This window comes from Triticum dicoccoides, chromosome 2A, assembly GCF_002162155.2.
Source record: "Triticum dicoccoides isolate Atlit2015 ecotype Zavitan chromosome 2A, WEW_v2.0, whole genome shotgun sequence".
Taxonomy (NCBI): Eukaryota; Viridiplantae; Streptophyta; class Magnoliopsida; order Poales; family Poaceae; genus Triticum; species Triticum dicoccoides.
This window is the reverse complement of record NC_041382.1, coordinates 205,655,087-205,666,800: the sequence shown is the minus strand read 5'-3', so window position 1 is coordinate 205,666,800 and position 11,714 is coordinate 205,655,087. Positions and strand designations below refer to the sequence as shown.

The 11,714-nt window shown below is 42.7% G+C and overlaps 2 protein-coding genes and 1 long non-coding RNA gene across 5 annotated transcripts in view; 2 read left to right on the top strand and 1 right to left on the bottom strand.

Annotated features, from left to right (window-relative positions):
• LOC119354225 overlaps positions 1 to 428 on the top strand; it is a 4,183-nt gene extending 3,755 nt beyond the window's left edge. For both annotated transcript variants that reach the window (XR_005170730.1, XR_005170729.1), the window contains one exon: positions 79 to 428. This is a non-coding gene — a long non-coding RNA (uncharacterized LOC119354225). The remainder of the gene's footprint in view (positions 1 to 78) is intronic.
• Positions 429 to 620: 192 nt separating this feature from the next.
• LOC119357788 (vegetative cell wall protein gp1-like) lies at positions 621 to 4,770 on the top strand. The gene is made up of 6 exons (XM_037624620.1): positions 621 to 631; positions 1,233 to 1,820; positions 2,074 to 2,150; positions 2,454 to 2,553; positions 4,221 to 4,322; positions 4,695 to 4,770. The coding sequence occupies exons 1-5, from the start codon at positions 621 to 623 to the stop codon at positions 4,273 to 4,275; spliced, it is 831 nt and encodes a 276-aa protein (XP_037480517.1). The 3' UTR covers positions 4,276 to 4,322; positions 4,695 to 4,770.
• Positions 4,771 to 5,476: 706 nt separating this feature from the next.
• Positions 5,477 to 11,210, bottom strand: LOC119354224 (probable proteasome inhibitor). Of its 2 annotated transcripts, XM_037620938.1 has the most exons (9): positions 10,881 to 11,209; positions 9,330 to 9,516; positions 8,168 to 8,341; positions 7,882 to 7,926; positions 6,473 to 6,550; positions 6,357 to 6,385; positions 6,206 to 6,266; positions 6,044 to 6,121; positions 5,477 to 5,742 (listed from the first exon to the last, which is right to left on the bottom strand). In XM_037620938.1, the coding sequence occupies exons 1-9, from the start codon at positions 11,041 to 11,043 to the stop codon at positions 5,673 to 5,675; spliced, it is 885 nt and encodes a 294-aa protein (XP_037476835.1). In that variant the 5' UTR covers positions 11,044 to 11,209; the 3' UTR covers positions 5,477 to 5,672. The 2 variants fall into 2 exon arrangements, with proteins under 2 accessions (XP_037476835.1, XP_037476836.1); XM_037620939.1 differs by lacking the exon at positions 7,882 to 7,926 and having other exon boundaries at positions 10,881 to 11,210.
• Positions 11,211 to 11,714: the final 504 nt, after the last annotated feature.

Genomic DNA, 11,714 nt, shown 5'->3' with positions numbered 1-11,714 from the left:
GGGGGTATCTATTGCTGTTTGTGGATAGTTGTGGCCATTTATGATTGCACTCACAGGTCAATGATCTACTATGTCCAGGCAAAAGAAGAGAAACTGACAGATAGGTTAAGGGACCAAATGAAACAATCTCAATTTGACAACATCACGCCACGAACTAGGGGAAGGAGGGGTGGGATTGGACTTGGAGGGTTATACGCTTATGAAATGGAGGACGTGGTGGAGAGCAAGCAAAGGTGGCAGTCGTCGATGCCGTTGTCACCGGCAAGTCCATCAGTGTGGCCTTCATGTTTACGTGCTAGCAAGTGTGGGTAAAGATTGAGAAGATTTGAGCCCTCTGACAGTTTGGCTTTGTGATTTGTAGTTCTTAAACTCAATTACAGAATCAAAATTTTAGGCCTACATTTAATAAATCCGGGTGTTGTAAAGTCCAGATTCAAAATTAAGTCCATTGATTTGAGAAAAAAATACAGAGAAGAAAGTGAAAGGGGCGCAGCCCACCTGGCACCGCTCAGCTCCCTCTCATGCGGCGCCACCAGATGGCGCCCCAACCACTAGTCACTTTCAAGCGAGGCATGACTCTGCAACAGCGGGAGCGATGGCGTTGCTGCATAGCACACGCAATGGCGGCGATGTTTCTGCACATCATTTCAACTGCAAATTTTTCCGCAAAAGAAATGAAGCTAGAATTTCTTTTATTGCAACACAACCTATGTTGCAAAAAAATCTCACAACACAACCTATATTGCAAAAATATACTCCCTTCGTAAACTAATATAAAAGCGTTTAGATTACTACTCTATAATAATCTAAACATTCTTATATTAGTTTACAGAAGGAGTATTCTATAACACGACCTCTATTGTAAATATTTCTATAACAAGATATTTGTTGCAAAGTAAAAGCATTTGGCCACTAGATTGTGTCATGCCTGACGGCTCACAAGGCGGCGTATCTTTAAAAAAAATGTCGACATGTAACAGTCCCCGTAAAATAGAGCATAAACGGTTATGAAATACTCCCTCCATCCCATAATTTAAGACGTTTTTGCAAACTATTGTAGAGGCAGCATAGTAATAAAATGCTTACAAGTTGAATATATATACATGACCAGAAGATTTGGAGGATCGCTTGGAGCGCCCGTAGATAAAAACATTGCAGATGTTGGGACTCCACCAATAGTTTAGGTGAAAAGAAAAAACAATACTCCCTCCGTCCCGAAAAACATGTCGCAGTGACATTTTTACAAAAACCCCCTCTGCGAATTCCCGACACAACCCGCGGTCCCTGGTCGTCTCCCTCGCAGCCTCACTCGTCTCCCCTGTGCGTCGGAGCCCTCCCTCTCGGCTCCCCCCGCGCTGGAGCTCCCCTGCTCGGCTCCCCTGCGCGTCGCCGGAGCTGCCTCGCCCCACACCTCCACCGCGTTGCTTCCCTCTCCTTGTTCCCTTGCTCGTTCCCCATGGTGAACCACGGGAAGGAGAAGGCTCGATTTTTTTTCTCGATCTGCTCTCCGACGGCGGCGGCCGGCCTTCCCCGAGCTTGGCCAGCAGGAGCTGTCCCTTCCCGTTGTCGATCTGCTCTCCGCGACGCCTCCTGCCTTCCCGGACCATCCCCTCTCACTCAGCCGCGACTCCCTCCCTGGAGCAGCCGTTCCCGCCCAACCCAAAGCCGCCGGTCGGAGCTACGCCGCAGCACGCTCCCTCCCCCCTCTTCTTGGGGACCGGATTGTGGCCGAGGAGGAGCTTGTCCTTGTCGCCCAGCAGCTCCCGCTCCAACGGGCTCGTCCACAAGTCCGGCAGCACCAGCCGCTCTTCCCTCTTCCGGTCCGCCCTCCTCCCTCCCCTCCCCTCCCGTGGCATGCTCTATTCTGTTATCTTCCTTCCTTCTTTGTCCTGATGATTTTTACTGACGGAGTTGTACACATAGGCGACCCAAATCCAACATTTTAGTAAGATTTGTACTGTCTCAAAATTCATCCATGAACTCTGACTCTGAGATTAGTACTGTCTCAAAGTTCAATAAGATTTGCTCATTGTTGCGCAGTACTGAATCATGGATTATATTGTGGCTCTGCAGGTCTAGCCCATCGACGACGACGGCTCCTCCTCATGCTCATCGGACTCGTGCACAAGTGCTCTGCAAGTCTGCATTGGGTAAAGTCTGAATTTTTCATTTTTACTACCGTCAAAATTCAGTTGTCAAAGAAAGTGCCATCAACATGTCAATGGCCATGCTAGACAGAGTTCTTATTCATGTCTAGGCAGAGTTCTTATTTATGACAAAACTGGATGTCTAGACAGAGTTCTTATTCATGTCTAATTGTGTTGACAGAGTTCAATGTACTCTGTCAATAGAATCAAAACTGATTTATTACCTTCCCATATGAACTTTACTGAAAAAATCAGTCACCATTCTGAATTTTGACAGTACTCTACAAACTGCTTCTGGGCAGGAAGCAGATACAGTTTTTCTTGGTGGGCGTGGTTTTGGAACAGCCATGTCTTCTCTAATTTTGACAGTGCTTGAGTTTAGAGTATGGTTATACTTTTGCTTAGGGTAAGTTAACACGTCTCTTTCTACAATTTTTAAATGCTTCTTGTCAGGAAGGGAATTATGTTTGTAAGGATAGTGTATTTTGCAAAGGCTTTTGTACTTGCTGTTTTGCTTGACTCCATCAATCCTCAAAGATTTCTTGTTTCTTTGGAGTTTCAGATACTAGATGTCTGTCTTGTTAGTGCATGCAGTTTTAGATAATAGATGAACTGAGAGAGAGAGAGCATAGGTGATCTTTAATAATAACAGTAAAAAAGGAAAATCTATCTTCTGCAATGTGTGTAAGCTGGTTATTGCCGGCCGGTGATATTTGTTGAAGAATAGAACGTGAGAGGTCATTCCCAACATGGGTCGATATCAAGGAGGGGCTATCTCCATCTATCTGTGGAGCTGGATACAGATGGGAGATGGCAAAATCGTTTTGGTTAGGCGTCAAGTCAACATCGGTAATGTCGTTCGATGAATGCAGAGCAGAACAGTGTAGACGTGCACGCACATATTCAGTTAAACTTGGACATGACTGCAGCCCATTTAAACTTGGACTACAGATATTGGATGGATCCATTTAAATTGATAGAAAACTGAATATTCACTGTAGTCTCAGTTAACTGAATTTTCTGAAGCCATTTTCCTGCTCACAAGTTGACAGAAAACTGTTTGAAACAAATTTTGACAGTAGCAATAACCTATCTTTGGAGTAAGTCATTTTATTTAGTAAAGTATAGAAAGTATTATTTCTTGCAAATTATTGTGTGACTATTCTGGAGATGGTCTTTAAGTGTTCCTATCTAGACTTCTTATTTTAGGCTTTAAGCTGATCCATTCCATGAGATATGCTAGATTTTAGCATCTGTATTGATGAACCTTTGATGAAACTAAGAAAAACTGGAAGTGTCCTTGATAGCATGAAATGGACCTCTTAACTAAATAAAACCAATTATTGACACGGAGTATTTAGGACAATCCATGAGGTTTTCTTAGATGCAAAAAAGTTCTGTTTGTTGTGTGCATCACAAATTTAGTTTTAGTTCCAGTGAAGTTTCCTGTCCTTTAGGTTTATTCTTATCAGAAACAAATTCAACTAACCAAATTAGCTGTTGCCTATCATTTTGGTATTGCCTAGGTGACTGGGTATATAATGGAAATAAACTGAAAAAGAAGAAAAAAATGCATTCTTCTTATAAATGAGTGTAGCTGCAAATGTTAGACATACTCCGCCAAGTACAGTAGTGTGCATATCTTTGAAACATCTTGGAAAATATGCAGAGTAGCTGTTGATGTTGATCTCCAGCATGTATGCAGAGTAGTTGTTTACTGAATTTTAGGAGTAAACTGACTGAAGCAAATTTTAGAATGACTGAATTTTCAGCCAAGTTTGTTTCTGAACAGTACTGACATGGAGCGGTGTAGTGGCCATGTATAGTAGTGTAGTGGCCCTGCAGTGACCAAAATTTTCAGATTATTCTGATTAATTCAAATTAATCCAAATAAATTCCAACAAGGAGTTTATATACAAGGATTAGACAAGGCATACAGCATGCATTTGTGTAACCAACATGCATGCATTTGAATTTGAATGATTCAAATAACTGAATTTATATGTACTCCACTTTATACCCAAGCTTTCATTAAGTAATTTATGTTTGTTTATTTTTGTTTTTTCTCCGCAGGAAATACTTTGGCATGGAGTACATTGTGGCTCTGAAATCATTTCTGAAGCAGTGAGATCTGAAGTTTATGCTAGAATTGAAGTGTTTGTTTCCTAACTATAGGTATGCTCATCCAGAGAAGTGTTTTCAGAAACTTGTCCATATTCTCCTTTTTCAGTTAGTTTTTCCCACAATTTGGGAAGGAGCAACAGTCAGCAGTCTTAACGTTTTAATATGTCTGAAACAATTACTCCCAAAGGAAACAAACACTTCAATTTATCATCATTTTGGAAAGAACCATGGTAAATGTTTGATCATGCTTTTTTCCGTTAGTTTTTCCCACATTTTGGAAAGAACCATGCACAAAGGAAACAAACACTTCATTTGATCATCATTGGAGTATTTGCAAACAAGGCAATTGCTTAAATTTACTCGAGGCCTTGCTATTAATTGAAAGCTTTTAGTTAACAGTAAATCAATTTCACAAATTGTCAGGTAGCAGTACTCTGATGGAGTACCTTCTTCAGAGTGCAAATAGCACCAGCAGCAGCAGTCACGGCGGGAGTCAACAGCAACAACAGCAACACGGCACGGATCAGCAACAGAAGCACAGGCAGAGCAGTAGCATCAACACGGGAAGAGGAGCAGCAGCAGCACGGGTTAGCTCCACCGGTGGCAGGGGAGAAACAGAGGAGAAACAAGATGCAGCAGCACGGGCTAGCACCACCGGCGGGCACGCAGGCAGAGAAGGAGCACCACGGCGACACGTGGGAGACCACGGAGGACGCGCGCGAGCTCCTGTCCACCGGATCGTGGAGGCCGGCTCCGACGATGCCCGTAGGTGGGTCGCGGTGGCGCACGGGAGGCAGCTCAAGGTGGACTGCAGGAGCACGAGGAGGACTCGCGGGAGCTCGAGGACGATGAGAGGGAGCTCCTGCTCCACCGGATCGTGGTTGAAATTCCAGCGACGCTCGCAGGTAATCGCTGCGGGATGGGATCGCGGCGGTGGCGGAGTAAGTACTTGGCGACGGCAGCTGCGTTGAAGGTACGTGGCGACGGAGGCGGAACACTTCCTGGTGGGCTGCAAATCGCGCAGCTTGGCGGCGCCGCCGCCCCCTGCAGACGCACGGGCGACGGCGGAGGAAGAAGACGGGGTGGAAGGGCTTGTTTGTGATTGTTTTGAAACTACGAGGGCTTTTTTTATAAAACTGGCAATGAACTACACCTGCGACGTGTTTTTCAGGACGGAGGGAGTACATAGGTAAGAAGCACAGAGGGATACGAAGACAGGTCTATATACAATTGTACAGTCAACCGTCACAAAGCACTGTCTAGAAGGTGAATACAAAAGTTTTACATTCATGTTCCCAACTACTCAAGCAGGGTCTACTGAAACAAAGTTCATGAGCGCACAGCAACAAAGCAAAGTCATTCAGCGCAGGGTGCAGGTGCAGGTGGGCATGAAGCCGAGTCTCAGAAGTCTGGGCCTTGCTGGAAGAACTCGAGGTCTGGGTGAGTGCTTCCACCTGGATGCCTCGGACGCCTGCGTGAACAGCAAATGAGGAGGTTGGCATCAGCTGTTCATCAAGTAGAAATAATCATGGCACCTTCAATTATACTACTATGACTTCCATGACGTATTGACATATGTATTATACTGAATGTTGCACTGGATGCAAGTTAGCACGACAAAAAATGAACTATAAGAATGGTTTGTTTCTTCCTTGAGATAGAAGACCTTTCTAAAGCGTTATAAATAAAGTACAATAATAGGCCATCTTGAGCCTTGCCAGTTGCCAAGCATAAAGTGGGTCTATCAAACATGTTAAGAATAACCAACTTACCTCACAAAGCGAGATGGTTCAAATCCTGGAACATCTGGCGGGCCGATTGGATCGTAACGGCCGCCAGGTGGAACACTCCTGTTATGAAATATTGATTCCGTTTACGACAGCAGCAGAGATGACAAAACAAATACTTCAATTAAATAGGAGAACTGAACATACCCAGGACCACCAAAAGGAGCGGGAAAAGGATTTGAAGGAAAGAAGCGTGGATCATTTGGGCCTGTAGTAATCAAATAGGTTGTAAGTTAGAGACAGTACAGAGGTACAAATGTAAAGAGATTCAATAGGTATTCAGTTGACAACATATTACCAACGTGCATACTACCACCCGGCCCACCACTGCGAACAATAAGACACATGGTTAATTATGTGTGGAAGTACTGATCTGTCGATGTTTTTACACGTACATGATGGTAGGAGACAGGCCTGTGAGGGTAGAAGCCTGCACCAGGAGCACGGAAGGTGTCATCATGACCAAACGGAGCTACTGGAGGATATATCAGGCTGTACCACAATACATAAAAGGAAATATTAGCCCCGTTATCAATATCCTATAACCGATTCACTAATAGCCTATTTATCCTACAAGAGCGCTAGGGAGTGCAAATTTTGGTAAAACCAAACATAAGTTCACATGAACTCCTTCACTAGTTTGTGCACTTGTAAATTCAGAAAAATTCTCAGGAAATTCATAGTACTATAAAATGGTAATTCAGGCACATGTTTCAAAAAAAATCATATGCATGATGTAGCAAAATGACAGGAGTATAAGTTATACAACAAAAAGACGTTATGAGTTTTGCTTCGGTACTCCCCCCCTTCTAATCTGCATCGAAATCCGTAAACTTTCCTTGGGGGGTGAAACGAAGCAAAATTCTCTTATATTTTTTTTATGTATAAAGAACAAATATGATCATAATTTCTATTGAGATTTTGTATATATGCCTAAACTAAAATTTTGTAGTCCATAATGTTTTTGAGAAATTCGAGAATGTCGGAATCTATAAACTCACAAGGGGGTACATATGGACATGAGTTCACTGTCATCTTAATCAAATTTTTGGGAGAATATATATGTGTGTGTATATATATATATATATATATATATATATATTCATTCTTGTACTTTATCAACGTGATTCATAAATGAGTGTAAAGATACATTATATATTATATATGCCACAAATGCTATCAGTAACATATGTTATATCCAAAGTAACATCAGTAATGACTCCACGGATATTCTTTTGTTTACTTCCAACATACATCAAGAGAATTTGCATTAATCAAGACAGTATAGATTAACCATATCAATAGGCTGTAGTACTAAAATTATGAAGTTGTACTAAAATTAGATGGCAATAGAATATGTGCAAGGACGTGCATGCTCATCAAAATTGAACAAGGCCAGATGATATCAAGACCGAAGGTATGGACCAAGACATTCAGCTTGTGATTGAGGCGGTGTAGGCTTGAAAGAAGGCAGCAAAAAACTAGAAAAGACTAACTAGTGGCTAAGCCTTAGCGCACTGTGTCTTCTCTTTTCTGTCATGATATCCTACTATTTCTAGAAACCCAAATACATTTAGATTCTAATTATATTGGACAGGACACAATAAAAATAACGACAGAGTACAAAAAAAGTAATAAAGGAGTGACACACAAAAGAAGAAGAGGAAATGTAGGGTTCTAGAAATTGGGTTTTCTGTTGTAGCTGGATACCCAGCAGGTTCTCATCTAATTCCCTAGAACCCTACATACACAAAAAAAGTATTTCAAAGCTTTTCTGTTGTAGCTGGATACTGGACCAAGATATCCTATGATGGTTCTCATACCCAGCAGGTTCAGTAGTCCTTGTATCCCGCAGAACATTTTCAGAACTGGAAGGAGAAGTGCCACATGTTAGAGAATTACTAGCAAATGGAGTCAGCTACAACAGAAAAGCTTTGAAAGTAAAATTCTAGGCAAAGGAGGAAAACCATCAGAACATAACCAAAAAAGCCCAAATTTCCGAAACAATGATATTGTTTCATTCGTACAAAGCAAAAAAATGCAACATGGAAGTATTTACAGAGGGCGATATACTAGATTTTCTGTTCGCAAGAAGATAAACAGAACTACCTGTTTATTGATGAACTGCTCTCAACATCAGGCTTCTGGGCAGCAGCAGCAGCAGCAGCCTTACCATCCAATTCAACTAATAAGCTTGAGTTAAGGGTGTTAATGAAGCCCGGAAAATTCTTGTACATATCCTTATAATTCTTCGGCTGTTCTTCAGAGAAGAAATCCTTCACACTATATACGAGGAACCAGAGTCAAAAACTCACGACTATAAACTGGAAGATCCACATTTGAGCAGAACTATTCAACAGAAGGCCAGCCAACAGAGCAGCCACCCAAAATATTTTACATAATGATAAACTAAAACACGAAAGAATTGTCCTGTTGGCTGTACTGGGTCTTGCTTAACAAAGAAATTAGAAATGGATGCAATATTACTTACTGCACCTTGTATCAAACCGTGGATACATATCCATAGCTTGTGCAGAAAATCATACTCAATTGAACAAAATACATTTCTACACTAAGGTATTTATAGCACACTAACATGTTAGCAGAAATCATAAACGGACCCTGCAAGTCCAACTCGTCCTTACTTGTTACATCATTTATACTGTTCAGTTTATAGCAACATCATTTCTATAATGCTAGTTAATACAAGTGAAGCTACTTAACAAAAGAATGTGTTTCGTACTGACTACCACTGTTCATGTGCATACAACAAAGCACAAAAAACCATCGGAGTAATCTTACATATAAAAAAATCTCCACACGCGTAAAAAAAGAACATGGAAACAGGCGTTGAGTTAAAATGGCATGGCTTACAATTCATGTTATTATTTTACCAAATATTTTAGTTAGTCCAGGTGGAAAGGATGGTGACAGAGTAAATGGGCCATCACCACAAACTGAAATACGTATAGTAGCAAAGCAAATTTACAATTTAGCCCCACTTAGTAACCAAATAGTGGGAAGGTGAACAAATCATCACTACCAACTGAAATATTAATTGGAGTGAAGATTAGCACATAACATACATGTCTTAGATCACGAATCATATTTCATGAAGCAAGTAACATGTGTTCCAGTAAGTTATTACATTGCTCTGGCATAGTCTAATGCTGCTAGTGTCCATTGTGTTCTAGTAATGTTATAACAATAAGCAAATCACATGGAACCTAAGAATGTCTAAATAATAATAACAAGTAAGACTGGAACATACTTTATCTGGACATTGCAGGGTTCCTTGTGTTGTGCCTCAAGATCCAGCGCATCAATAGCAAGGAAGTCATCAATCACTAGACATTTCACTAAAATGCGCTTCTTCTTGCCCCCCTCCTCCTTGGAGTACAGAAAGGCATAGCAATTGTCCATAGTGTTCCACCCATCAATTCCCACCTCCTCGTCAACTAGAATTAAGCAAAATAAAAACATTAGTTATATAATGAAAGGCTGGCAATTACAATACAAGTCAGAACTCTGCAGTCTGCACAGGAGTCACTTTCCTCTTTCACCTCACAACAAAATCTAACTAAATTCCCATGAGTGAACCAATTACAGACTTTAATCTCCCACTGGAACTTACACTTGGTATATTCCAGCCAGAATGACTGGTAAATTAGTTCCACAATACAAGCAGGAATAAGAAGCCACGTGTTGCATTCCTTTAATGACTGGAATATTCCAGCTCCCCACGACTGGCAACAACTATTTAGCTTAAAGCTAAGTTTCCAAATTTAGATGTCTATTCCTGCCTATTAAGATAAGTTTGACTAGAAAACAATCCTAATTTTATCTCTCCTACTTAAAAAAATACTTATCTCTGTCTTACGTCATCTTTTCGTCCAACTCCCCTCACCTCACCCTACCTACCTCTCTCCCCATTCCACCTCGGTTTTATTGATTTTTTTTCCCACCGGTTTTCCTTGAATACCGACTCAACTTCACCGTGCCTTATTGGCTTACCAGATAAAATCATGTTTCTTTGGTAAGTCAATAATGTTAAGTTGGCCAGCCTATCAAGCATGGAGTCTTCTCCCTTAATTAGAGTCCTAATGATTAAGCAACTTTGCTAGAAAAGACGAATATTGCTGTTTACTTTTATCTACTTTTCAGTAATTAGGGTTATGTCCGTTTAGAGATCTTATTAGAGTTTGAATAGATTAACCGGCTTGTAGGTCAAGTCTTGTCTACAATATAAAGGGGCCGACCCCTCTCACTAAAGCAGATAAGAATATTGTGTTTACAAGGTTCAGTCACACATGCAAATACTAACTCTGAAATAGGAATTTCACTCAACTGGATGGATTGAACTGCTAACTTTAGATCAGAACATATAAACGCAAACAACAGTACAAGAAGCGGTAAGCTGATTCAGAATTCCAAAGTGTTATATTACTACCAGAGAAGATCAAACCATAGACCATAGATCTAGGGAAGGGACTGAAAGGATCCGAGTGAATTTACAGAAACAATTAAGCTGTTAACATTTTGATTGACTCAGGGACAAATTTCCCAAGTCAGCCAATTACGCCTGAAGCAGCACAAACTGCTACTGGTTCAGGACCTTGCACCATTAACACCTGAATATAAACGAATTATAGTTCTACATCCATCCACCCGGGAACTCAACCCGAAAGTCATCATCACAGATGCAACAGGAGCCCTAAACATGGGGTCCGTCAAATCCTAACAAGTAGGCGATAGTACGGTCACACTTAAATCATATAAGTAACCCTAGGGGCTAGGGCTAAGGGCGTAAAGCGGAACGCACCTGCGGGAAGGGGGTCGGTGAGCGCGGCAGGGCCGACGGCGCAGAGCGAGTACCCCGCGGCGAGGAACGCGGCGTTTGCGGCGAACGCCACGCCGTCGTGGGCGCCGCGGAAGACGGGGCGCGCGGCCTTCACGACCGCCATCGCGGCCGCGTCTGTCACCATCGTAACGCTGTGGGCGTCGGTCGCGCGCGGCGAGGGGTGAGAGGCGGTAGCGGAGGCGTCGTCGGTCAGCGCACTCGGTCGGGGAAGCGGCGAGGCGGTGGTCGCGGGGTTTCGGGGTTTCTGGAGAACTTATTTATGGACGAACTGCTCTCAGCGTCAGGCTTCTTGGGCAGCAAACTGGGCAAAACGGAAAGCACGAGAAGCCGAGGAACGGAGGCGGAGACATGGATCGGGGGCCACAGCACGGACGGCTGGGCCACAAGCCGAGGGTTAGAGTAGTTGGGCCATGGATTTGGGAGCTTCCTATTGCGCGCCTTCAGCGCCGCGCAAGGGAACGGGCGCCCGCAGCAGCCGCTGGATGGGCCGGCCCACGACCGCGCAAGGCGCAACGCGAAACGCGAAAAAAAGACCGCCAAAAATACCACGCCACTGGGATTCGTACTCGCGACCTCGAGCTTCGATACGTAAGACTACTTAGGCTGGCGCCACAGTGTGAGTAAGGCTGGTCACAGTGGAAGTAACTTAGCAAGTAACGTAATACTCTCTCCGTTTCTAAGTATTTGTCTTTCTAGACATTTCATATGGACTACCACATACGGATGTATGTAGACATATTTTAGAGTGTAGATTTACTTATTTTGTTCCGTATGTAGTCACTTGTTGAAATATCT

What these genes read in the sequence shown, in the direction of transcription:
- LOC119357788 (XM_037624620.1), top strand. An exon ending in GCTCTGCAAGTCTGCATTGG is followed by an intron (nt 2,151 to 2,453) that starts GTAAAGTCTGAA and finishes CTGGGCAGGAAG; the next exon opens with CAGATACAGTTTTTCTTGGT. An exon ending in TGGTTATACTTTTGCTTAGG is followed by an intron (nt 2,554 to 4,220) that starts GTAAGTTAACAC and finishes TTTTCTCCGCAG; the next exon opens with GAAATACTTTGGCATGGAGT.
- LOC119354224 (XM_037620938.1), bottom strand. Translation starts at nt 11,043, where the DNA reads ATGGTGACAGACGCGGCCGCGATGGCGGTCGTGAAGGCCGCGCGCCCC. An exon ending in CCCTGCAATGTCCAGATAAA is followed by an intron (nt 8,342 to 9,329) that starts GTATGTTCCAGT and finishes CCTCGTATATAG; the next exon opens with TGTGAAGGATTTCTTCTCTG. An exon ending in GCAGGCTTCTACCCTCACAG is followed by an intron (nt 6,386 to 6,472) that starts GCCTGTCTCCTA and finishes TATTGTTCGCAG; the next exon opens with TGGTGGGCCGGGTGGTAGTA.